Source organism: Oncorhynchus mykiss, unplaced genomic scaffold, assembly GCF_013265735.2.
Source record: "Oncorhynchus mykiss isolate Arlee unplaced genomic scaffold, USDA_OmykA_1.1 un_scaffold_140, whole genome shotgun sequence".
Taxonomy (NCBI): Eukaryota; Metazoa; Chordata; class Actinopteri; order Salmoniformes; family Salmonidae; genus Oncorhynchus; species Oncorhynchus mykiss.
Genome location: NW_023493664.1, coordinates 959,208 through 986,247, shown reverse-complemented (window position 1 = coordinate 986,247; position 27,040 = coordinate 959,208). Strand labels below are relative to the sequence as shown.

Here is a 27,040-nt window from a genome sequence, read left to right as displayed (position 1 = left end):
TGGGGTCCCTGAGGAGAGGTTTGAGAACACTGGGGGTCCCTGAGGAGAGGTTTGAGAACACTGGGGTCCCTGAGGAGAGGTTTGGAACACTGGGGGTCCCTGAGGAGAGGTTTGGAATGGCTGGGGGTCCCTGAGGAGAGGTTTGGAACACTGGGGTCCCTGAGGAGAGGTTTGGAACACTGGGGTCCCCGAGGAGAGGTTTGGAACACTGGGGGTCCCTGAGGAGAGGTTTGGAACACTGGGGGTCCCTGAGGAGAGGTTTGGAACACTGGGGGTCCCTGAGGAGAGGTTTGGAATGGTTGGGGGTCCCTGAGGAGAGGTTTGGAATGGTTGGGGGTCCCTGAGGAGAGGTTTGGAACACTGGGGGTCCCCGAGGAGAGGTTTGGAATGGCTGGGGGTCCCTGAGGAGAGGTTTGGAACACTGGGGGTCCCCGAGGAGAGGTTTGGAATGGCTGGGGATCCCTGAGGAGAGGTTTGGAACACTGGGGGTCCCCGAGGAGAGGTTTGGAACACTGGGGTCCCCGAGGAGAGGTTTGGAACACTGGGGGTCCCTGAGGAGAGGTTTGGAACACTGGGGTCCCCGAGGAGAGGTTTGGAACACTGGGGGTCCCTGAGGAGAGGTTTGGAACACTGGGGGTCTCTGAGGAGAGGTTTGGAACACTGGGGGTCCCCGAGGAGAGGTTTGGAACACTGGGGGTCCCTTAGGAGAGGTTTGGAACACTGGGGTCCCCGAGGAGAGGTTTGGAACACTGGGGGTCCCTGAGGAGAGGTTTGGAACACTGGGGTCCCTGAGGAGAGGTTTGGAACACTGGGGGTCCCTGAGGAGAGGTTTGGAATGGCTGGGGGTCCCTGAGGAGAGGTTTGGAACACTGGGGTCCCTGAGGAGAGGTTTGGAACACTGGGGTCCCCGAGGAGAGGTTTGGAACACTGGGGGTCCCTGAGGAGAGGTTTGGAACACTGGGGGTCCCTGAGGAGAGGTTTGGAACACTGGGGGTCCCTGAGGAGAGGTTTGGAATGGTTGGGGGTCCCTGAGGAGAGGTTTGGAATGGTTGGGGGTCCCTGAGGAGAGGTTTGGAACACTGGGGGTCCCCGAGGAGAGGTTTGGAATGGCTGGGGGTCCCTGAGGAGAGGTTTGGAACACTGGGGGTCCCCGAGGAGAGTCCCTGAGGAGAGGTTTGGAACACTGGGGGTCCCTGAGGAGAGGTTTGGAATGGCTGGGGGTCCCCGAGGAGAGGTTTGGAACACTGGGGGTCCCCGAGGAGAGGTTTGGAATGGCTGGGGGTCCCTGAGGAGAGGTTTGGAACACTGGGGGTCCCTGAGGAGAGGTTTGGAACACTGGGGGTCCCCGAGGAGAGGTTTGGAACACTGGGGTCCCCGAGGAGAGGTTTGGAACACTGGGGGTCCCTGAGGAGAGGTTTGGAACACTGGGGTCCCCGAGGAGAGGTTTGGAACACTGGGGGTCCCTGAGGAGAGGTTTGGAACACTGGGGGTCTCTGAGGAGAGGTTTGGAACACTGGGGGTCCCCGAGGAGAGGTTTGGAACACTGGGGGTCCCTTAGGAGAGGTTTGGAACACTGGGGTCCCCGAGGAGAGGTTTGGAACACTGGGGGTCCCTGAGGAGAGGTTTGGAACACTGGGGTCCCTGAGGAGAGGTTTGGAACACTGGGGGTCCCTGAGGAGAGGTTTGGAATGGCTGGGGGTCCCTGAGGAGAGGTTTGGAACACTGGGGTCCCTGAGGAGAGGTTTGGAACACTGGGGTCCCCGAGGAGAGGTTTGGAACACTGGGGGTCCCTGAGGAGAGGTTTGGAACACTGGGGGTCCCTGAGGAGAGGTTTGGAACACTGGGGGTCCCTGAGGAGAGGTTTGGAATGGTTGGGGGTCCCTGAGGAGAGGTTTGGAATGGTTGGGGGTCCCTGAGGAGAGGTTTGGAACACTGGGGGTCCCCGAGGAGAGGTTTGGAATGGCTGGGGGTCCCTGAGGAGAGGTTTGGAACACTGGGGGTCCCCGAGGAGAGTCCCTGAGGAGAGGTTTGGAACACTGGGGGTCCCTGAGGAGAGGTTTGGAATGGCTGGGGGTCCCCGAGGAGAGGTTTGGAACACTGGGGGTCCCCGAGGAGAGGTTTGGAATGGCTGGGGGTCCCTGAGGAGAGGTTTGGAACACTGGGGGTCCCTGAGGAGAGGTTTGGAATGGCTGGGGGTCCCTGAGGAGAGGTTTGGAACACTGGGGGTCCCTGAGGAGAGGTTTGGAACACTGGGGTCCCCGAGGAGAGGTTTGGAATGGCTGGGGGTCCCTGAGGAGAGGTTTGGAACACTGGGGGTCCCCGAGGAGAGGTTTGGAACACTGGGGTCCCTGAGGAGAGGTTTGGAACACTGGGGGTCCCCGAGGAGAGATTTGGAACACTGGGGGTCCCTGAGGAGAGGTTTGGAACGGCTGGGGGTCCCCGAGGAGAGATTTGAAATGGCTGGGGGTCCCCGAGGAGAGGTTTGGAATGGTTGGGGGTCCCTGAGGAGAGGTTTGGAACACTGGGGGTCCCTGAGGAGAGGTTTGGAACACTGGGGGTCCCCGAGGAGAGGTTTGGAACGGCTGGGGGTCCCTGAGGAGAGGTTTGGAATGGCTGGGGGTCCCTGAGGAGAGGTTTGGAACACTGGGGGTCCCCGAGGAGAGGTTTGGAACACTGGGGGTCCCTGAGGAGAGGTTTGGAATGGCTGGGGGTCCCTGAGGAGAGGTTTGGAACACTGGGGGTCCCCGAGGAGAGGTTTGGAACAACTGGATGGATGGTATGGATGGATGAATGGATGGTAGGAATGTAGATTTATTGATGGATGATGGTTGGATAGATGGTAGGAATGTAGATGGATGGATGGATGATGGTAGGAATGTAGATTGATGGATGGATGATGGTAGGAACGTAGATTGATTGATGGATGGATGGATGGATGGATGATGGATAAATGGATGATGGATAGATGGATGGATGGATGGATGGTAGGAATGTAGATTGATGGATGGATGGATGGTAGGAATGTAGATTGATGGATGGATGATGGTGGGAATGTAGATTGATGGATGGATGATGGTGGGAATGTAGATAGATGGATGGATGGATGATGGATAAATGGATGGATGATGGATGGATGGATGGATGGTAGGAATGTAGATTGATGGATGGATGGTAGGAATGTAGATAGATGGATGGATGGTAGGAATGTAGATAGATGGATGGTAGGAATGTAGATGGATGGATGGATGGATGGATGGATGGATGGATGGATGGGTAGATGGATGGATTATGGATGGATGATGGCTGAGTAGATGGATGGATGATGGATGGCTGGATGGATGGGTGGGTGGGTGGATGGATGGATGGGTGGATGATGGGTGGATGGATGGATGGGTAGATGGATGGATGATGGATGGGTAGATGGATGGATGGATGATAGGTGGATGGATGGATGGATGGGTGGATGGATGGATGGATGGGTGGGTGGATGGATGATGGATGGATGGATGGATAGATAGGTAGATGGATGGATGATGGATGGATAGGTAGATGGATGGATGATGGATGGATGGGTAGATGGATGATGGATGGATGGATAGGTAGATGGATGGATGATGGGTGGGTGGGTAGATGGATGATGGATGGATGGATGGATGATGGGTGGGTGGGTGGGTGGATGGATGGATGGGTAGATGGATGGATGGATGGATGATGGATGATAGGTAGATGGATGGATGATGGATAAATAGATGGATGATGGATAGGTAGATGGATGGATGATAGGAATGTAGATAGATGGATGATGGTTGGAGGATGGATGATGGATGATAGATATAGATATACAGATGTTGCCTCACTAAGCCCTCTGCCCTTTCCAGATCCTGGCTGCGTTGCCCTATGAGTGGACGGGGGGTCACCTGCTCCTCTTCTCCTGCCTGCGGGTGGTCTTCATCCCTCTGTTGGTGATGTGTGTGTACCCCTCCTCCACCCCAACCCTGTCCCACCCCGCCTGGCCCTGTCTCTTTTCTCTCCTCATGGGCGTAACCAACGGTTACTTTGGATCAGTTCCCATGATACAGGCTGCTGGGAAGGTCCCGCCGGAACAGAGAGAACTAGCAGGTGAGCGGTGATGAGGTAGAGGGTGGTGAGGTAGAGGGGTAGAGGGGTGGTGAGGTGGAGGGGTGGTGGGGTAGAGGGGTTGTGAGGTGGAGGGGTGGTGAGGTGGAGGGGTGGTGAGGTAGAGGGGTGATGAGGTAGAGGGGTGGTGAGGTAGAGGCGTGGTGGGGTAGAGTGGTTGAGGGGTGGTGGGGTAGAGGGGTAGAGGGGTGGTGGGGTAGAGGGGTGGTGAGGTAGAGGGGTGGTGGGGTAGAGGGGTAATGAGGTAGAGGGGTGGTGAGGTAGAGGGGTGGTGAGGTGGAGGGGTGGTGGGGTAGAGGGGTGGTGAGGCGGAGGGGTGATGAGGCAGAGGGGTGGTGAGGTAGAGGGGTGGTGAGGTAGAGGGGTAATGAGGTAGAGGGGTGGTGAGGTAGAGGGGTGGTGAGGTGGAGGGGTGGTGGGGTAGAGGGGTGGTGAGGTAGAGGGGTAATGAGGTAGAGGGGTGGTGGGGTAGAGGGGTAGAGGGGTGGTGGGGTAGAGGGATGGTGAGGTAGAGGGGTGGTGGGGTAGAGGGGTAATGAGGTAGAGGGGTGGTGAGGTAGAGGGGTGGTGAGGTGGAGGGGTGGTGGGGTAGAGGGGTGGTGAGGTAGAGGGGTAATGAGGTAGAGGGGTAGAGGGGTGGTGGGGTAGAGGGGTAATGAGGTAGAGGGATGGTGAGGTAGAGGGGTGGTGGGGTAGAGGGGTAATGAGGTAGAGGGGTGGTGAGGTAGAGGGTGGTGAGGTAGAGGGGTGGTGAGGTAGAGGGGTGGTGAGGTAGAGGGGTGGTGAGGGTGGTGAGATCTACATTTATAATAATATAATTGCCCAGAGAAAGAGATGTTGTTTAACAAGTAATCATTTATATCTCATTATTGGCACCTGTAAAGAATCGTATTGGTAAAATCTAACTAAATTAAATCTGCATTAACATTCTAATGTTTGAAATTAATCTCAGTTTAAGGAACTATATTGTGGCCTTCCATGGCTTCCTGTTTCACTGGGGTATAGAAATGAGGTAACACACATTTAAAATCCATTCGTCATTCAGAAATGGTTCATTGACCACAAAAATCCACTATTTGTAACGTCCTTTTCAGACCCCGGGACATGAACCCATTCATACCTGTGGTTTGAATTGAAGTAGCCAGTTCATAAGGATCTAGAAAGATCTATTGAGGAATGGTCTGATATCCCTCCCCAATGTGTTCTCCAATCTCAGAAAACATTTTAGAAAACGTCTGTCGTTATCCTCGCAAGGGGAAGGTGCTGGAGTATTGAAAACAGGGGTGTTCTCGCTAGGTGATGGAGTATTGAAAACAGGGGTGTTCTCTCTAGGTGATGGAGTATTGAAAACAGGGGTGTTCTCGCTAGGTGATGGAGTATTGAAAACAGGGGTGTTCTCTCTAGGTGATGGAGTATTGAAAACAGGGGTGTTCTCGCTAGGTGATGGAGTATTGAAAACAGGGGTGTTCTCTGTAGGTGATGGAGTATTGAAAACAGGGGTGTTCTCGCTAGGTGCTGGAGTATTGAAAACAGGGGTGTTCTCTCTAGGTGATGGAGTATTGAAAACAGGGGTGTTCTCTCTAGGTGATGGAGTATTGAAAACAGGGGTGTTCTCGCTAGGTGATGGAGTATTGAAAACAGGGGTGTTCTCTCTAGGTGATGGAGTATTGAAAACAGGGGTGTTCTCGCTAGGTGATGGAGTATTGAAAACAGGGGTGTTCTCTCTAGGTGATGGAGTATTGAAGACAGGGGTGTTCTCGCTAGGTGATGGAGTATTGAAAACAGGGGTGTTCTCTGTAGGTGATGGAGTATTGAAAACAGGGGTGTTCTCGCTAGGTGCTGGAGTATTGAAAACAGGGGTGTTCTCTCTAGGTGATGGAGTATTGAAAACAGGGGTGTTCTCTCTAGGTGATGGAGTATTGAAAACAGGGGTGTTCTCTCTAGGTGATGGAGTATTGAAAACAGGGGTGTTCTCTCTAGGTGATGGAGTATTGAAAACAGGGGTGTTCTCACTAGGTGCTGGAGTATTGAAGACAGGGGTGTTCTCGCTAGGTGATGGAGTATTGAAAACAGGGGTGTTCTCGCTAGGTGATGGAGTATTGAAAACAGGGGTGTTCTCTCTAGGTGATGGAGTAGTGTAAACAGGGGTGTTCTCGCTAGGTGATGGAGTATTGAAAACAGGGGTGTTCTCTCTAGGTGATGGAGAGGTGAAGACAGGGGTGTTCTCTCTAGGTGATGGAGTATTGAAAACAGGGGTGTTCTCTCTAGGTGATGGAGTATTGAAAACAGGGGTGTTCTCTCTAGGCGATGGAGTATTGAAAACAGGGGTGTTCTCTCTAGGTGATGGAGTAGTGTAAACAGGGGTTTCTCTCTAGGTGATGGAGTAGTGAAACCAGGGGTGTTCTCTCTAGGTGATGGAGTATTGTAAACAGGGGTGTTCTCTCTAGGTGATGGAGTATTGAAAACAGGGGTGTTCTCTCTAGGTGATGGAGTATTGTAAACAGGGGTGTTCTCTCTAGGTGATGGAGTATTGAAAACAGGGGTGTTCTCTGTAGGTGATGGAGTATTGAAAACAGGGGTGTTCTCTGTAGGTGATGGAGTAGTGTAAACAGGGGTGTTCTCTCTCTAGGTGATGGAGTATTGAAAACAGGGGTGTTCTCTCTAGGTGATGGAGTATTGTAAACAGGGGTGTTCTCTCTAGGTGATGGAGTATTGAAAACAGGGGTGTTCTCTGTAGGTGATGGAGTATTGAAAACAGGGGTGTTCTCTGTAGGTGATGGAGTATTGAAAACAGGGGTGTTCTCTCTAGGTGATGGAGTATTGAAAACAGGGGTGTTCTCTGTAGGTGATGGAGTATTGAAAACAGGGGTGTTCTCTCTCTAGGTGATGGAGTATTGAAAACAGGGGTGTTCTCGCTAGGTGATGGAGTATTGAAAACAGGGGTGTTCTCTCTAGTTGATGGAGTATTGAAAACAGGGGTGTTCTCTCTAGGTGATGGAGTATTGAAAACAGGGGTGTTCTCTGTAGGTGATGGAGTATTGAAAACAGGGGTGTTCTCGCTAGGTGATGGAGTATTGAAAACAGGGGTGTTCTCTCTAGTTGATGGAGTATTGAAAACAGGGGTGTTCTCTCTAGGTGATGGAGTATTGAAAACAGGGGTGTTCTCTGTAGGTGATGGAGTATTGAAAACAGGGGTGTTCTCTCTAGGTGATGGAGTATTGAAAACAGGGGTGTTCTCTCTAGGTGATGGAGTATTGAAAACAGGGGTGTTCTCTCTAGGTGATGGAGTATTGAAAACAGGGGTGTTCTCTCTAGGCGATGGAGTATTGAAAACAGGGGTGTTCTCTCTAGGTGATGGAGTATTGAAGACAGGGGTGTTCTCGCTAGGTGATGGAGTATTGAAAACAGGGGTGTTCTCTGTAGGTGATGGAGTATTGAAAACAGGGGTGTTCTCGCTAGGTGCTGGAGTATTGAAAACAGGGGTGTTCTCTCTAGGTGATGGAGTATTGAAAACAGGGGTGTTCTCTCTAGGTGATGGAGTATTGAAAACAGGGGTGTTCTCTCTAGGTGATGGAGTATTGAAAACAGGGGTGTTCTCTGTAGGTGATGGAGTATTGAAAACAGGGGTGTTCTCACTAGGTGCTGGAGTATTGAAGACAGGGGTGTTCTCGCTAGGTGATGGAGTATTGAAAACAGGGGTGTTCTCGCTAGGTGATGGAGTATTGAAAACAGGGGTGTTCTCTCTAGGTGATGGAGTAGTGTAAACAGGGGTGTTCTCGCTAGGTGATGGAGTATTGAAAACAGGGGTGTTCTCTCTAGGTGATGGAGTATTGAAAACAGGGGTGTTCTCTCTAGGTGATGGAGTATTGAAAACAGGGGTGTTCTCTCTAGGTGATGGAGTATTGAAAACAGGGGTGTTCTCTCTAGGCGATGGAGTATTGAAAACAGGGGTGTTCTCTCTAGGTGATGGAGTAGTGTAAACAGGGGTTTCTCTCTAGGTGATGGAGTAGTGAAACCAGGGGTGTTCTCTCTAGGTGATGGAGTATTGTAAACAGGGGTGTTCTCTCTAGGTGATGGAGTATTGAAAACAGGGGTGTTCTCTCTAGGTGATGGAGTATTGTAAACAGGGGTGTACTCTCTAGGTGATGGAGTATTGAAAACAGGGGTGTTCTCTGTAGGTGATGGAGTATTGAAAACAGGGGTGTTCTCTGTAGGTGATGGAGTAGTGTAAACAGGGGTGTTCTCTCTCTAGGTGATGGAGTATTGTAAACAGGGGTGTTCTCTCTAGGTGATGGAGTATTGTAAACAGGGGTGTTCTCTCTAGGTGATGGAGTATTGAAAACAGGGGTGTTCTCTGTAGGTGATGGAGTATTGAAAACAGGGGTGTTCTCTGTAGGTGATGGAGTATTGAAAACAGGGGTGTTCTCTCTAGGTGATGGAGTATTGAAAACAGGGGTGTTCTCTGTAGGTGATGGAGTATTGAAAACAGGGGTGTTCTCTCTCTAGGTGATGGAGTATTGAAAACAGGGGTGTTCTCGCTAGGTGATGGAGTATTGAAAACAGGGGTGTTCTCTCTAGTTGATGGAGTATTGAAAACAGGGGTGTTCTCTCTAGGTGATGGAGTATTGAAAACAGGGGTGTTCTCTGTAGGTGATGGAGTATTGAAAACAGGGGTGTTCTCGCTAGGTGATGGAGTATTGAAAACAGGGGTGTTCTCTCTAGTTGATGGAGTATTGAAAACAGGGGTGTTCTCTCTAGGTGATGGAGTATTGAAAACAGGGGTGTTCTCTGTAGGTGATGGAGTATTGAAAACAGGGGTGTTCTCTCTAGGTGATGGAGTATTGAAAACAGGGGTGTTCTCTGTAGGTGATGGAGTATTGAAAACAGGGGTGTTCTCTCTAGGTGATGGAGTATTGAAAACAGGGGTGTTCTCTCTAGGCGATGGAGTATTGAAAACAGGGGTGTTCTCTCTAGGTGATGGAGTAGTGTAAACAGGGGTTTCTCTCTAGGTGATGGAGTAGTGAAACCAGGGGTGTTCTCTCTAGGTGATGGAGTATTGTAAACAGGGGTGTTCTCTCTAGGTGATGGAGTATTGTAAACAGGGGTGTTCTCTCTAGGTGATGGAGTATTGAAAACAGGGGTGTTCTCTCTAGGTGATGGAGTATTGTAAACAGGGGTGTTCTCTCTAGGTGATGGAGTATTGAAAACAGGGGTGTTCTCTGTAGGTGATGGAGTATTGAAAACAGGGGTGTTCTCTGTAGGTGATGGAGTAGTGTAAACAGGGGTGTTCTCTCTCTAGGTGATGGAGTATTGAAAACAGGGGTGTTCTCTCTAGGTGATGGAGTATTGTAAACAGGGGTGTTCTCTCTAGGTGATGGAGTATTGAAAACAGGGGTGTTCTCTGTAGGTGATGGAGTATTGAAACAGGGGTGTTCTCTGTAGGTGATGGAGTATTGAAAACAGGGGTGTTCTCTCTAGGTGATGGAGTATTGAAAACAGGGGTGTTCTCTCTAGGTGATGGAGTAGTGTAAACAGGGGTGTTCTCTCTCTAGGTGATGGAGTATTGAAAACAGGGGTGTTCTCTCTAGGTGATGGAGTATTGAAAACAGGGGTGTTCTCTGTAGGTGATGGAGTAGTGTAAACAGGGGTGTTCTCTGTAGGTGATGGAGTATTGAAAACAGGGGTGTTCTCTCTCTAGGTGATGGAGTATTGAAAACAGGGGTGTTCTCGCTAGGTGATGGAGTATTGAAAACAGGGGTGTTCTCTCTAGTTGATGGAGTATTGAAAACAGGGGTGTTCTCTCTAGGTGATGGAGTATTGAAAACAGGGGTGTTCTCTGTAGGTGATGGAGTATTGAAAACAGGGGTGTTCTCGCTAGGTGATGGAGTATTGAAAACAGGGGTGTTCTCTCTAGTTGATGGAGTATTGAAAACAGGGGTGTTCTCTCTAGGTCATGGAGTATTGAAAACAGGGGTGTTCTCTGTAGGTGATGGAGTATTGAAAACAGGGGTGTTCTCTCTAGGTGATGGAGTATTGAAAACAGGGGTGTTCTCTCTAGGTGATGGAGTATTGAAAACAGGGGTGTTCTCTCTAGGTGATGGAGTATTGAAAACAGGGGTGTTCTCTCTAGGCGATGGAGTATTGAAAACAGGGGTGTTCTCTCTAGGTGATGGAGTAGTGTAAACAGGGGTTTCTCTCTAGGTGATGGAGTAGTGAAACCAGGGGTGTTCTCTCTAGGTGATGGAGTATTGTAAACAGGGGTGTTCTCTCTAGGTGATGGAGTATTGAAAACAGGGGTGTTCTCTCTAGGTGATGGAGTATTGTAAACAGGGGTGTTCTCTCTAGGTGATGGAGTATTGAAAACAGGGGTGTTCTCTGTAGGTGATGGAGTATTGAAAACAGGGGTGTTCTCTGTAGGTGATGGAGTAGTGTAAACAGGGGTGTTCTCACTCTAGGTGATGGAGTATTGAAAACAGGGGTGTTCTCTCTAGGTGATGGAGTATTGTAAACAGGGGTGTTCTCTCTAGGTGATGGAGTATTGAAAACAGGGGTGTTCTCTGTAGGTGATGGAGTATTGAAAACAGGGGTGTTCTCTGTAGGTGATGGAGTATTGAAAACAGGGGTGTTCTCTCTAGGTGATGGAGTATTGAAAACAGGGGTGTTCTCTCTAGGTGATGGAGTAGTGTAAACAGGGGTGTTCTCTCTCTAGGTGATAGAGTATTGAAAACAGGGGTGTTCTCTCTAGGTGATGGAGTATTGAAAACAGGGGTGTTCTCTGTAGGTGATGGAGTAGTGTAAACAGGGGTGTTCTCTGTAGGTGATGGAGTATTGAAAACAGGGGTGTTCTCTCTCTAGGTGATGGAGTATTGAAAACAGGGGTGTTCTCTGTAGGTGATGGAGTATTGAAAACAGGGGTGTTCTCTCTAGGTGATGGAGTATTGAAAACAGGGGTGTTCTCTCTAGGTGATGGAGTAGTGTAAACAGGGGTTTCTCTCTAGGTGATGGAGTATTGAAAACAGGGGTGTTCTCTCTAGGTGATGGAGTATTGTAAACAGGGGTGTTCTCTCTAGGTGATGGAGTATTGAAAACAGGGGTGTTCTCTCTAGGTGATGGAGTAGTGTAAACAGGGGTGTTCTCTCTAGGTGATGGAGTTTTGTAAACAGGGGTGTTCTCTGTAGGTGATGGAGTATTGAAAACAGGGGTGTTCTCTGTAGGTGATGGAGTATTGAAACCAGGGGTGTTCTCTCTAGGTGATGGAGTATTGAAAACAGGGGTGTTCTCTCTAGGTGATGGAGTAGTGTAAACAGGGGTGCCAAAACATTTAACTATCATTTTAAATGTTTACCTTTTAAACAGAATATCTTTCTCTAAACAAGTGTAATAATTTATAATCATATGAGGGTTTTTTTGTTCCCAAAATATATCTCGGTATTTGTATGATTTATTTTGTACAGTATTTTTTGTTCATCTTTATCAAGGGTGCCAATAATTCTGGAGGTGTCTCTATATACACTCTATATTGTGATTCTGTAAACCACTAAACTGCAGCAGGAGCTCCTCCTACAATTTAGTGCAGATGTTCTACATTGACAGTGCTCTATCTATATACTATATAATAATCTCCTCTCCCCCCCCTCTCCTCCCTCCCTCCCTCCCTCCCTCCCCCCTCCCTCTCTCCTCTCCTCCCTCTCTCCTCTCCTCCCTCTCTCCTCTCCTCCCTCCCTCCCTCCCTCCCTCCTCTCCTCTCCTCTCCTCCCCTTTCCTCTCCCCTCCCTCCTCTCCTCTCCTCTCCTCCCTCTCTCCTCTCCTCTCCTCCCCTCCCTCCCTCCCTCTCTCCTCTCCTCTCCTCTCCTCTCCTCTCCTTTCCTCTCCTCTCCTCTCTCTAGGTAACACTATGACTGTATCGTACATGACAGGTTTGATGTTGGGATCAGCTGTGGCCTACGCTGCCTATAGCTTCACTGCACCGGGCTCAAACACACACACACTCACCAACATCACCACAGGGTATTGAACACACATACACACGCACACACACACACACATCCCTGCTCTGCCCGGGAGACGACGTGAACAGAACCTCTGATCAGCTTTATGCTCTGCCTTGGAGACGACGTGAACAGAACCTCAGACTCTCATACACGCCGACTGACACTCCTGTGACATCACCTGTGTGACAGCTATGACACGATGCATGACATGACCCTTGCCATTCCCGTCAGTGTTCTACCGCGGGTCGAGATGCGGAACCTACCAGAAGTCGGTCTTTATTCTTCAGGGTTCATGTCAATATAAAAGTTGTGAATGTAAAACATATTAAATACAATATCTAACCGACAAACATTAAATAAAATCACGTGTCTAAACCTGTTCTGTCTAGAGACTGTATATACCTGTCTGAGAGGTTGTTCTGTCTAGAGACTGTATATACCTGTCTGAGAGGTTGTTCTGTCTAGAGACTGTATATACCTGTCTGAGAGGTTGTTCTGTCTAGAGACTGTATATACCTGTCTGAGAGGTTGTTCTGTCTAGAGACTGTATATACCTGTCTGAGAGGTTGTTCTGTCTAGAGACTGTATATACCTGTCTGAGAGGTTGTTCTGTCTAGAGACTGTATATACCTGTCTGAGAGGTTGTTCTGTCTAGAGACTGTATATACCTGTCTGAGAGGTTGTTCTGTCTAGAGACTGTATATACCTGTCTGAGAGGTTGTTCTGTCTAGAGACTGTATATACCTGTCTGAGAGGTTGTTCTGTCTAGAGACTGTATATACCTGTCTGAGAGGTTGTTCTGTCTAGAGACTGTATATACCTGTCTGAGAGGTTGTTCTGTCTAGAGACTGTATATACCTGTCTGAGAGGTTGTTCTGTCTAGAGACTGTATATACCTGTCTGAGAGGTTGTTCTGTCTAGAGACTGTATATACCTGTCTGAGAGGTTGTTCTGTCTAGAGACTGTATATACCTGTCTGAGAGGTTGTTCTGTCTAGAGACTGTATATACCTGTCTGAGAGGTTGTTCTGTCTAGAGACTGTATATACCTGTCTGAGAGGTTGTTCTGTCTAGAGACTGTATATACCTGTCTGAGAGGTTGTTCTGTCTAGAGACTGTATATACCTGTCTGAGAGGTTGTTCTGTCTAGAGACTGTATATACCTGTCTGAGAGGTTGTTCTGTCTAGAGACTGTATATACCTGTCTGAGAGGTTGTTCTGTCTAGAGACTGTATATACCTGTCTGAGAGGTTGTTCTGTCTAGAGACTGTATATACCTGTCTGAGAGGTTGTTCTGTCTAGAGACTGTATATACCTGTCTGAGAGGTTGTTCTGTCTAGAGACTGTATATACCTGTCTGAGAGGTTGTTCTGTCTAGAGACTGTATATACCTGTCTGAGAGGTTGTTCTGTCTAGAGACTGTATATACCGGTCTGAGAGGTTGTTCTGTCTAGAGACTGTATATACCTGTCTGAGAGGTTGTTCTGTCTAGAGACTGTATATACCTGTCTGAGAGGTTGTTCTGTCTAGAGACTGTATATACCTGTCTGAGAGGTTGTTCTGTCTAGAGACTGTATATACCTGTCTGAGAGGTTGTTCTGTCTAGAGACTGTATATACCTGTCTGAGAGGTTGTTCTGTCTAGAGACTGTATATACCTGTCTGAGAGGTTGTTCTGTCTAGAGACTGTATATACCTGTCTGAGAGGTTGTTCTGTCTAGAGACTGTATATACCTGTCTGAGAGGTTGTTCTGTCTAGAGACTGTATATACCTGTCTGAGAGGTTGTTCTGTCTAGAGACTGTATATACCTGTCTGAGAGGTTGTTCTGTCTAGAGACTGTATATACCTGTCTGAGAGGTTGTTCTGTCTAGAGACTGTATATACCTGTCTGAGAGGTTGTTCTGTCTAGAGACTGTATATACCTGTCTGAGAGGTTGTTCTGTCTAGAGACTGTATATACCGGTCTGAGAGGTTGTTCTGTCTAGAGACTGTATATACCTGTCTGAGAGGTTGTTCTGTCTAGAGACTGTATATACCTGTCTGAGAGGTTGTTCTGTCTAGAGACTGTATATACCTGTCTGAGAGGTTGTTCTGTCTAGAGACTGTATATACCTGTCTGAGAGGTTGTTCTGTCTAGAGACTGTATATACCTGTCTGAGAGGTTGTTCTGTCTAGAGACTGTATATACCTGTCTGAGAGGTTGTTCTGTCTAGAGACTGTATATACCTGTCTGAGAGGTTGTTCTGTCTAGAGACTGTATATACCTGTCTGAGAGGTTGTTCTGTCTAGAGACTGTATATACCTGTCTGAGAGGTTGTTCTGTCTAGAGACTGTATATACCTGTCTGAGAGGTTGTTCTGTCTAGAGACTGTATATACCTGTCTGAGAGGTTGTTCTGTCTAGAGACTGTATATACCTGTCTGAGAGGTTGTTCTGTCTAGAGACTGTATATACCTGTCTGAGAGGTTGTTCTGTCTAGAGACTGTATATACCTGTCTGAGAGGTTGTTCTGTCTAGAGACTGTATATACCTGTCTGAGAGGTTGTTCTGTCTAGAGACTGTATATACCTGTCTGAGAGGTTGTTCTGTCTAGAGACTGTATATACCTGTCTGAGAGGTTGTTCTGTCTAGAGACTGTATATACCTGTCTGAGAGGTTGTTCTGTCTAGAGACTGTATATACCTGTCTGAGAGGTTGTTCTGTCTAGAGACTGTATATACCTGTCTGAGAGGTTGTTCTGTCTAGAGACTGTATATACCTGTCTGAGAGGTTGTTCTGTCTAGAGACTGTATATACCTGTCTGAGAGGTTGTTCTGTCTAGAGACTGTATATACCTGTCTGAGAGGTTGTTCTGTCTAGAGACTGTATATACCTGTCTGAGAGGTTGTTCTGTCTAGAGACTGTATATACCGGTCTGAGAGGTTGTTCTGTCTAGAGACTGTATATACCTGTCTGAGAGGTTGTTCTGTCTAGAGACTGTATATACCTGTCTGAGAGGTTGTTCTGTCTAGAGACTGTATATACCGGTCTGAGAGGTTGTTCTGTCTAGAGACTGTATATACCTGTCTGAGAGGTTGTTCTGTCTAGAGACTGTATATACCTGTCTGAGAGGTTGTTCTGTCTAGAGACTGTATATACCTGTCTGAGAGGTTGTTCTGTCTAGAGACTGTATATACCTGTCTGAGAGGTTGTTCTGTCTAGAGACTGTATATACCTGTCTGAGAGGTTGTTCTGTCTAGAGACTGTATATACCGGTCTGAGAGGTTGTTCTGTCTAGAGACTGTATATACCTGTCTGAGAGGTTGTTCTGTCTAGAGACTGTATATACCTGTCTGAGAGGTTGTTCTGTCTAGAGACTGTATATACCTGTCTGAGAGGTTGTTCTGTCTAGAGACTGTATATACCTGTCTGAGAGGTTGTTCTGTCTAGAGACTGTATATACCTGTCTGAGAGGTTGTTCTGTCTAGAGACTGTATATACCTGTCTGAGAGGTTGTTCTGTCTAGAGACTGTATATACCTGTCTGAGAGGTTGTTCTGTCTAGAGACTGTATATACCTGTCTGAGAGGTTGTTCTGTCTAGAGACTGTATATACCTGTCTGAGAGGTTGTTCTGTCTAGAGACTGTATATACCTGTCTGAGAGGTTGTTCTGTCTAGAGACTGTATATACCTGTCTGAGAGGTTGTTCTGTCTAGAGACTGTATATACCTGTCTGAGAGGTTGTTCTGTCTAGAGACTGTATATACCTGTCTGAGAGGTTGTTCTGTCTAGAGACTGTATATACCTGTCCGAGTGGTTTTTCTGTCTAGAGACTGTATATACCGGTCTGAGAGGTTGTTCTGTCTAGAGACTGTATATACCTGTCTGAGAGGTTGTTCTGTCTAGAGACTGTATATACCTGTCTGAGAGGTTGTTCTGTCTAGAGACTGTATATACCTGTCTGAGAGGTTGTTCTGTCTAGAGACTGTATATACCTGTCTGAGAGGTTGTTCTGTCTAGAGACTGTATATACCTGTCTGAGAGGTTGTTCTGTCTAGAGACTGTATATACCTGTCTGAGAGGTTGTTCTGTCTAGAGACTGTATATACCTGTCTGAGAGGTTGTTCTGTCTAGAGACTGTATATACCTGTCTGAGAGGTTGTTCTGTCTAGAGACTGTATATACCGGTCTGAGAGGTTGTTCTGTCTAGAGACTGTATATACCTGTCTGAGAGGTTGTTCTGTCTAGAGACTGTATATACCTGTCTGAGAGGTTGTTCTGTCTAGAGACTGTATATACCGGTCTGAGAGGTTGTTCTGTCTAGAGACTGTATATACCTGTCTGAGAGGTTGTTCTGTCTAGAGACTGTATATACCTGTCTGAGAGGTTGTTCTGTCTAGAGACTGTATATACCTGTCTGAGAGGTTGTTCTGTCTAGAGACTGTATATACCTGTCTGAGAGGTTGTTCTGTCTAGAGACTGTATATACCTGTCTGAGAGGTTGTTCTGTCTAGAGACTGTATATACCGGTCTGAGAGGTTGTTCTGTCTAGAGACTGTATATACCTGTCTGAGAGGTTGTTCTGTCTAGAGACTGTATATACCTGTCTGAGAGGTTGTTCTGTCTAGAGACTGTATATACCTGTCTGAGAGGTTGTTCTGTCTAGAGACTGTATATACCTGTCTGAGAGGTTGTTCTGTCTAGAGACTGTATATACCTGTCTGAGAGGTTGTTCTGTCTAGAGACTGTATATACCTGTCTGAGAGGTTGTTCTGTCTAGAGACTGTATATACCTGTCTGAGAGGTTGTTCTGTCTAGAGACTGTATATACCTGTCTGAGAGGTTGTTCTGTCTAGAGACTGTATATACCTGTCTGAGAGGTTGTTCTGTCTAGAGACTGTATATACCTGTCTGAGAGGTTGTTCTGTCTAGAGACTGTATATACCTGTCTGAGAGGTTGTTCTGTCTAGAGACTGTATATACCTGTCTGAGAGGTTGTTCTGTCTAGAGACTGTATATACCTGTCTGAGAGGTTGTTCTGTCTAGAGACTGTATATACCTGTCCGAGTGGTTTTTCTGTCTAGAGACTGTATATACCGGTCTGAGAGGTTGTTCTGTCTAGAGACTGTATATACCTGTCTGAGAGGTTGTTCTGTCTAGAGACTGTATATACCTGTCTGAGAGGTTGTTCTGTCTAGAGACTGTATATACCTGTCTGAGAGGTTGTTCTGTCTAGAGACTGTATATACCTGTCCGAGTGGTTTTTCTGTCTAGAGACTGTATATACCGGTCTGAGAGGTTGTTCTGTCTAGAGACTGTATATACCTGTCTGAGAGGTTGTTCTGTCTAGGGTCTGAGAGGTTGTTCTGTCTAAGGTCTGAGAGAGCCCCTACCAGCCTGCTAACTTTAGCCCTACAAGCCTGATAACAATAGCCCTACCAGCCTGCTAACATTAGCCCCTACCAGCCTGATAACATTATCCCCTACCAGCCTGCTAACATTAGCCCCTACCAGCCTGATAACATTAGCCCCTACCAGCCTGATAACATTATCCCCTACCAGCCTGCTAACGTTAGCCCCTACCAGCCTGCTAACGTTAGCCCCTACCAGCCTGCTAACGTTAGCCCCTACCAGCCTGCTAACTTTATCCCCTACCAGCCTGCTAACTTTAGCCCCTACCAGCCTGCTAACGTTAGCCCCTACCAGCCTGCTAACTTTAGCCCTACCAGCCTGCTAACTTTAGCCCTACCAGCCTGCTAACATTAGCCCAACCAGCCTGATAACATTTGCCCCTACCAGCCTGATAACATTATCCCCTACCAGCCTGATAACTTTAGCCCCTACCAGCCTGCTAACTTTAGCCCTACCAGCCTACTAACGTTAGCCCCTACCAGCCTGATAACGTTAGCCCCTACCAGCCTGCTAACTTTACCCCCTACCAGCCTGCTAACGTTAGCCCTTACCAGCCTGCTAACGTAAGCCCCTACCAGTCTGCTAACGTTAGCCCTACCATCCTGCTAACGTTAGCCCCTACCAGCCTGCTAACGTTAGCCCCTACCAGCCTGCTAACGTTAGCCCCTACTAGCCTGCTAACGTTAACCCCTACTAGCCTGCTAACTTTAGCCCTACTAGCCTGCTAAAGTTATCACTACCAGCCTGCTAACGTTAGCCCCTACTAGCCTGCTAACTTTAGCCCCTACCAGCCTGCTAACATTACGTTAGCACTGAGTGAGTCAGCCAGTTGCTATTAACACCACCTAGCATACAGTTACATTAAAGTAAACCAACGTTTTGGGTTTTATGGGTATTATGACTCATACTGTGGTACTCCATAGTGATGTTTCTCCTCTCTGGGTGCAGTTGGTCTGTGTGACCAGCAGAGGTCTCTCTCTCTCCAACAGTGAACTGGACTGAGCTCAGCCTCCAGGGATGCAGTTGGTCTGTGTGACCAGCAGAGGTCTCTCTCTCTCCAACAGTGAACTGGACTGAGCTCGGCCTCCAGGGATGCAGTTTCCTTTCTCCACCCTTCTCACCAAATCCACTCCCAGTCATGGATTTAGAAAATGATGGAGACTCCCTACAGCCAATGCTTTACACCAATCCAATGCTTTTAAAATCTTTGTCAGGAAACGTGGAAGGGCTTTGGGAGAAGTGGTCCGTGTTGATGCTGATCTGTTCTCACTGGTAGGAACAGAAAGGTAATCCCTACAGGATTACAATGATAATTACATCACACAAATCAATTTATTGTTTAACATTTTGGTGGGTGTGGGGGGGGGGGGGTGTATATCTTACAGAGTGACTTCATTGATTGATTGATTGAATTGATGTCACTTATTGGTCAGAGAGACTCCAATGCTGTCTCAGGTCTGAATCTCTGCTGTGCGCCTTCTAGGCAGAGTTGCAAAGAAAAATCCATATCTCAGACTGGCCAATAAAAGAGGGCAAAAGAACACAGACACTGGACAGAGGAACTCTGCCTAGAAGGTCAGCATCCAGGAGTCGCCTCTTCACTGTTGACATTGAGACTGGACATAGGAACTCTGCCTTAGAAGGTCAGCATCCAGGAGTCGCCTCTTCACTGTTGACGTTGAGACTGGACAGAGGAACTCTGCCTTAGAAGGTCAGCATCCAGGAGTCGCCTCTTCACTGTTGACGTTGAGTCTGGACAGAGGAACTCTGCCTAGAAGGCCAGCATCCAGGAGTCGCCTCTTCACTGTTGACGTTGAGACTGGACAGAGGAACTCTGCCTTAGGTCAGCATCCAGGAGTCGCCTCTTCACTGTTGACGTTGAGACTGGACAGAGGAACTCTGCCTTAGAAGGTCAGCATCCAGGAGTCGCCTCTTCACTGTTGACGTTGAGACTGGACAGAGGAACTCTGCCTAGAAGGCCAGCATCCAGGAGTCGCCTCTTCACTGTTGACGTTGAGACTGGACAGAGGAACTCTGCCTAGAAGGTCAGTATCCAGGAGTCGCCTCTTTGCTGTTGACGTTGAGACGGGTGTTTTGGGGGAATTATTTAATAAGCTGCCAGTTGAGGACTTGTTTCAGTCCTCAACAGTGTCTGTTTCTCAAACTAGACACTCTAATGTACTTGTCCTCTTGCTCAGTTGTCCTCCTAGGCCTCCCACTCCTCTTTCTATTCTGGTTAGGGCCAGTTTGATCTGTTCTGTGAAGGGAGTAGTACACAGCGTTGTACGAGATCTTCAGTTTCTTGGCAATTTCTCGCATGGAATAGCCTTCATTTCTCAGAACAAGAATAGACTGACGAGTTTCAGAAGAAAGGTCTTTGTTTCTGGCCATTTTGAGCCTGTAATCAAACCCACAAATGCTGACGCTCCAGATACTCAACTAGTCTAAAGAAGGCCAGTTTTAATGCTTCTTTAATCAGAACAGTTTTCAGCTGTGCTAACATAATTGCAAAAGGGTTTTCTAATGATCAATTAGCCTTTTAAAATGATCAACTTGGATTAGCTAACACGCCGTGCCATTGGAAAACAAGAGTGATGGTTACTGATAATGGGCCTCTGTACGCCTATGTAGATATTCCATTAAAAATCTGCAGTTTCTAGCCTCCCGGGGGGCGCAGTGGTTAAGGGCGCTGTGCCACCAGAGACTCTGGGTTCGCTCCCAGGCTCTGTTGTAACCGGCTGCGACTGGGAGGTCCGTGGGGTGACGCACAATTGGCCTAGCGTCGTCCGGTTTAGGGAGGCGTCGTCCGGTTTAGGGAGGTGTTGGCCGCTAGGGATATCCTTGTCTCATTGCGCACCAGCGACTCTTGTGGCGGGAGGTGCCGACACATTGGTGCGGCTGGCTTCCGGGTCGGATGCGCGCTGTGTTAAGAAGCAGTGTGGCTTGGTTGGGTTGTGTATCGGAGGACGCATGACTTTCGACCTTCGTCTCTCCCAAGCCCGTACAGGAGTTGTAGTGATGAGACAAGATAGTAGCTACTAAAACAATTGGATACCGAGAAAACGGGGTAAAAAATGTTTTTAAAAATTATTTAAAAATCTGCAGTTTCCAACTACAATAGTCAATAACAACATTAACACATGTATTTCTGATCAATTTCATGTTATTTTAATGGACAAAAAAAGTGATTTTCTTTCAAAAACAAAGACATTTCTAAGTGACCCCAAACTTTTGAACTGTAGTGTAGGTACCAGTATTTCATAAAAAATGAAAATCAAATCATTCCACTAACTGATCCTACCCTAACTGATCCTACCCTAACTGATCCTACCCTAACTGATCCTACCCTAACTGATCCTACCCTAACTGATCCTACCCTAACTCATCCTACCCTAACTGATCCTACACCAGGCTGACGGCCTGGGAGGACAGGACTCTCTGCTGACGGCCTGGGAGGACAGGACTCTCTGCTGACGGCCTGGGAGGACAGGACTCTCTGCTGACGGCCTGGGAGGACAGGACTCTCTGCTGACGGCCTGGGAGGACAGGACTCTCTGCTGACGGTCTGGGAGGACAGGACTCTCTGCTGACGGTCTGGGAGGACAGGACTCTCTGCTGACGGTCTGGGAGGACAGGACTCTCTGCTGACGGCCTGGGAGGACAGGACTCTCTGCTGACGGCCTGGGAGGACAGGACTCTCCGCAGCTGCCATCATAACATCTGTTTTATTTCTGCGGTACAGTTGATAACCATGGCGATGAATGGTAAGAAGCCAACCTTACCGAAGCACACGTTCATATCTCTCTGTGTTGGCCGATGCCTACTATCCATCCTGTACTGTCTCCACTGCCTCAGCAGAGAATACATTCTATTCTAACAACCTATTTGATTTTTTTATTTAACTCGACAAGTCAGTTAAGAACTAAATCTTATTTACAATGACGGTCTAGGAACAGTGGGTTAACTGCCTTGTTCAGGGGCAGAACCACAGAATTTTACCATATAAAGACAGGGACACGTTCTAGCAACCTTTCGGTTACTGGCCCTACGCTCTAACCACTAGGCTGCCTGCAGGTTACTGGCCCAACGCTCTAACCACTAGGCTGCCTGTTGGTTACTGGCCCAACGCTCTAACCACTAGGCTGCCTGTTGGTTACTGGCCCAACGCTCTAACCACTAGGCAGCCTGTTGGTTACTGGCCCAAAGCTCTAACCACTAGTCTACCTGCTGGTTACTGGCCCAACGCTCTAACCACTAGTCTACCTGCTGGTTACTGGCCCAACGCTCTAACCACTAGGCTGCCTGTTGGTTACTGGCCCAACGCTCTAACCACTAGGCTGCCTGTTGGTTACTGGCCCAACGCTCTAACCACTAGGCTGCCTGTCTCTCTCACACTGGGTACTTCTGACCCCCCCCCTCAGCAACATGGGCGTACACATCACAGACAAACTGAATTGGTCCACCCACACAGACAGCATCGTGAAGAAGGCGCAGCAGCGCCTCTTCAACCTCAGGAGGCTGAAGAAATTTGCCGTGTCACCAAAAGCACTCACAAACTTCTACAGATGCACAATCGAGAGCATCCTGTCGGGCTGTATCACCGCCTGGTACGGCAACTGCTCCGCCCAGAACCGTAAGGCTCTCCAGAGGGTAGTGAGGTCTGCACAACGCATCACCGGGGGCAAACTACCTGCCCTCCAGGACACCTACACCACCCGATGTCACAGGAAGGCCATAAAGATCATCAAGGACAACAACCACCCGAGCCACTGCCTGTTCACCCCGCTATCATCCAGAAGGCGAGGTCAGTACAGGTGCATCAAAGCTGGGACCGAGAGACTGAAAAACAGCTTCTGTCTCAAGGCCATCAGACTGTTAAACAGCCACCACTAACATTGAGTGGCTGCTGCCAACATACTGACTCAACTCCAGCCACTTTAATAATGGGAATTGATGAGAAATGATGTAAATATATCACTAGCCACTTTAAACAATGCTACCTAATATAATGCTTACATACCCTACATTATTCATCTCATCTCATATGTATATACTGTACTCTATATCATCTACTGCATCTTTATGTAATACATGTATCACTAGCCACTTTAACTATGCCACTTTGTTTACATACTCATCTCATATGTATATACTGCACTCAATACCATCTACTGTATCTTGCCTATGCCGCTCTGTACCATCACTCATTCATATATCTTTATGTACATATTCTTTATCCCCTTACACTTGTGTGTATAAGGTAGTAGTTCTGGAATTGTTAGCTAGATTACTCGTTGGTTATTACTGCATTGTCGGAACTAGAAGCACAAGCATTTCGCTACACTCGCATTAACATCTGCTAACCATGTGTATGTGACAAATAAAATTTGATTTGATTTGATCTGCACATTTGACACAGTTTTTTTCCACCGATACAACACATTCCTTTGTCCCCATGCCCTCCTACACACTTCTCACATCTAGGAATGTCCCTCCTACACACTGCTGCAACATGACCATAAGCTTGGCATCTGAAACACCTCAGTGTGTTCGGCACAAAGGCGCTCAGTTGGATAAGTGACATATCTTAACATGACTTTATCAGTGAAAGACTCGGCTTCAAAACTCAAAAGGACACAGACGGTGCCTTCTAGTTTCACTATGCTCTCCACCGAGGTCTGTGTTGCACAAAATCGCGGGCGTCACAGACATAGGGAATCTTCTATTTAATATGCTCCACTTCAACACTTAACGCCACCCCAGTAAGTAATCACTTCTTTAAAAGGCGCCCTGCTCCGGAGAGCAAGGCAAGTCACAGGTCTTGTCCTTGTTCACGTGACGTGAAGTGCTCGCTCCCTCTGGACGGAAGAAACACAAAATAAATAATCACTTGTCCACGTTGAGCTAGTGTCACAGATTTAACAGTACCCAACTTATTTTCTACCCAGCCAAAAATGGGTCAGCCAAAGGTAGGGATCCATTTTCTTCAAAAAATATAACTCCCACTGGGCCCAAATCATCTTCTGCGCTCATACTCACTCTCGTTGGGGGGAACATTTCTGTGCCATCAGAATACAGAATACGGTTTCTACTTGGGGCCATTCTTCCTCAAAAACACATCTTCCCACTGCACTCAGGTTTTCTCCGTCATTCCTCGCTGTCCCAAAAACCCACATTTATCGAGCAAGACAGCTATGCAGAAGTGGCACGAAGAATAGAGCACCATGCAGCAGCCGAGCTAAACCATCTGCTAAACATTTTTTAATATAACCATTTATTTTACTAGGCAAGTCAGTTAAGAACAAATTATTATTCACAATGACGGCCTACCGGGGAACAGTAGGTTAACTGCCTTGTTCAGGGGGGCAGAACGACAGCTCAGGGATTCAATCAAGCAACCTTTCGGTTACTGGCCCAACACTCTAACCACTAGCTTACCTGCTGGTTACTAGTCCAACACTCTAACCACTAGGTTACCTTCTGGTTACTAGTCCAACGGTCTAACCACTAGGCTACCTGCTGGTTACTAGTTCAACGCTCTAACCACTAGACTACCTGCTGATAACTAGTCCAACGCTCTAACCACTAGGCTACCTGCTGGTTACTAGTCCAACGCTCTAACCACTAGGCTACCTGCTGGTTACTAGTCCAATGCTCTAACCACTAGACTACCTCCTGGTTACTAGTCCAACGCTCTAACCACCAGGCTACCTGCTCTAACCACTAGACTACCTGCTGGTAACTAGTCCAACGCTCTAACCACTAGACTACCTCCTGGTAACTAGTCCAACGCTCTAACCACTAGGCTACCTGCTGGTTACTAGTCCAACGCTCTAACCACTAGACTACCTCCTGGTTACTAGTCCAACACTCTAACCACTAGACTACCTGCTGGTTACTAGTCCAACACTCTAACCACCAGGCTACCTGCTCTAACCACTAGGCTACCTGCTGGTTACTAGTCCAACGCTCTAACCACTAGACTACCTCCTGGTAACTAGTCCAACGCTCTAACCACTAGGCTACCTGCTGGTTACTAGTCCAACGCTCTAATCACTAGACTACCTCCTGGTTACTAGTCCAACACTCTAACCACTAGACTACCTGCTGGTTACTAGTCCAACACTCTAACCACCAGGCTACCTGCTCTAACCACTAGGCTACCTGCTGGTTACTAGTCCAACGCTCTAACCACTAGACTACCTCCTGGTTACTAGTCCAACACTCTAACCACTAGACTACCTGCTGGTTACTAGTCCAACACTCTAACCACCAGGCTACCTGCTCTAACCACTAGGCTACCTGCTGGTTACTAGTCCAACGCTCTAACCACTAGACTACCTCCTGGTAACTAGTCCAACGCTCTAACCACTAGGCTACCTGCTGGTTACTAGTCCAACGCTCTAACCACTAGACTACCTCCTGGTTACTAGTCCAACACTCTAACCACTAGACTACCTGCTGGTTACTAGTCCAACACTCTAACCACCAGGCTACCTGCTCTAACCACTAGGCTACCTGCTGGTTACTAGTCCAACGCTCTAACCACTAGACTACCTGCTGGTTACTAGTCCAACACTCTAACCACTAGACTACCTCCTGGTTACTAGTCCAACACTCTAACCACTAGACTACCTGCTGGTTACTAGTCCAACACTCTAACCACTAGACTACCTGCTGGTAACTAGTCCAACGAGTCTCCATCCTTTACACCAGTTGACTGCACATAATAACATGTTCTGCAGGTCTTGTTCAGTTTCTGACATCAAAATAACATCCTCAGCATATAAACAGATACCATTTCATCATCATATTTTACTCCAATATTTAACTGTTTAATTTATTTTGACAAATCATTTATAAACAAAGCAAACAAAGTCAGAGAAAAGGCGTCTCCTTGTTTTACACCCGAGGGTGTGGGGAAACCAATCTGTACGATATATTCATTAACGCTGTCACGTTCTGACCTTAGATCTTTTGTTATGTCTTTGTTTTAGTATGCTCAGGGTGTGAGTTGGGGTGGGTTGTCTATGTTAGTTTTAGTATGCTCAGGGTGTGAGTTGGGGTGGGTTGTCTATGTTAGTTTTAGTATGGTCAGGGCGTGAGTTGGGGTGGGTTGTCTATGTTAGTTTTAGTATGGTCAGGGCGTGAGTTGGGTGGGTTGTCTATGTTAGTTTTAGTATGGTCAGGGCGTGAGTTGGGTGGGTTGTCTATGTTAGTTTTAGTATGGTCAGGGCGTGAGTTGGGGTGGGTTGTCTATGTTAGTTTTAGTATGGTCAGGGTGTGAGTTGGGTGGGTTGTCTATGTTAGTTTTAGTATGGTCAGGGCGTGAGTTGGGGTGGGTTGTCTATGTTAGTTTTAGTATGGTCAGGGCGTGAGTTGGAGTGGGTTGTCTATGTTAGTTTTAGTATGGTCAGGGCGTGAGTTGGGGTGGGTTGTCTATGTTAGTTTTAGTATGGTCAGGGCGTGAGTTGGGGTGGGTTGTCTATGTTAGTTTTAGTATGGTCAGGGCGTGAGTTGGGTGGGTTGTCTATGTTAGTTTTAGTATGGTCAGGGCGTGAGTTGGGTGGGTTGTCTATGTTAGTTTTAGTATGGTCAGGGTGTGAGTTGGGTGGGGTTATCTATGTTAGTTTTTCTATGATTTGCTATTTCTGTGTTTGGCCTGGTATGGTTCTCAATCAGAGGCAGCTGTCAATCGTTGTCCCTGATTGAGAACCATATTTAGGGAGCCTGTTTTCATTTGTGTTTCGTGGGTGATTGTTTCCTGTTGGATGTTTGTGGCACAGTTCAGGACTGTTTCGGTTTTTTCGTTTGCATCATTCACTTTGTATTTTTTAGTGTCCAGTTTTAACAAACTAAAATGGACCCTTACCACGCTGCACTTTGGTCCGATCTCTCCTCCTCCTCCTCCTCCTCAGAAGAGGAGAAAACCCTTACTAAAGCGCATACAAGCAATTGGTTCTTTAAAAAGAGACTGGATTTGCGTGATCAAATTTCCCATCAACCCCCTGTCTTTGACAAACTATAGGCTAAAATATCCCTGTTTAAAAAAACAACATCAAATCAATGAAACATGCAACAGGAGACTCTTCTTCGTGTAATCTGTTTCTGACTATTGTACAGACTGAGAAGATATGATCTGTAGATGTCACGTTGACCCCAGGTAGAGTAGCTGCTGCATGTTCAGTAGTTAATGAGGATCCTTCTAAATGACCTCTCCTCCTCCTTTTACGTTCTATAGGCCTCTGTCTCAGTGGGAACAGTCCTCCTTGCTGATGCCTGACAGGTCTTACAACGCCTGGAAAGGTATTTTACCTATCAGCTAAACACATCATATGTTATAGAGATCTGGCAGTCGATGACACCGTTGATGACGTGGCACGTCAACCATTGGTTGATGCATGAAAACTTCTGAGCAGGGGAGCGCAACCATTGGTTGATGTAGATATGTCATCCAACTCTGGTCCTGTGGTCCAATAGCAATTAAAGGTAACTCTGGTCCTGTGGTCCAATAGGAATTA

At 47.5% G+C, this 27,040-nt stretch overlaps 1 protein-coding gene across 1 annotated transcript in view; it reads left to right on the top strand.

Moving 5' to 3' along the window:
* The window catches only part of LOC110513313 (equilibrative nucleoside transporter 4), a 29,444-nt gene extending 16,937 nt beyond the window's left edge, over positions 1–12,507 (top strand). Inside the window, exons 11-12 of the mRNA XM_036972330.1 lie at positions 3,879–4,119; positions 12,024–12,507. Coding sequence (XP_036828225.1) covers positions 3,879–4,119; positions 12,024–12,151 — 369 coding nt within the window. The 3' untranslated portion in view covers positions 12,152–12,507. The remainder of the gene's footprint in view (positions 1–3,878; positions 4,120–12,023) is intronic.
* Positions 12,508–27,040: the final 14,533 nt, after the last annotated feature.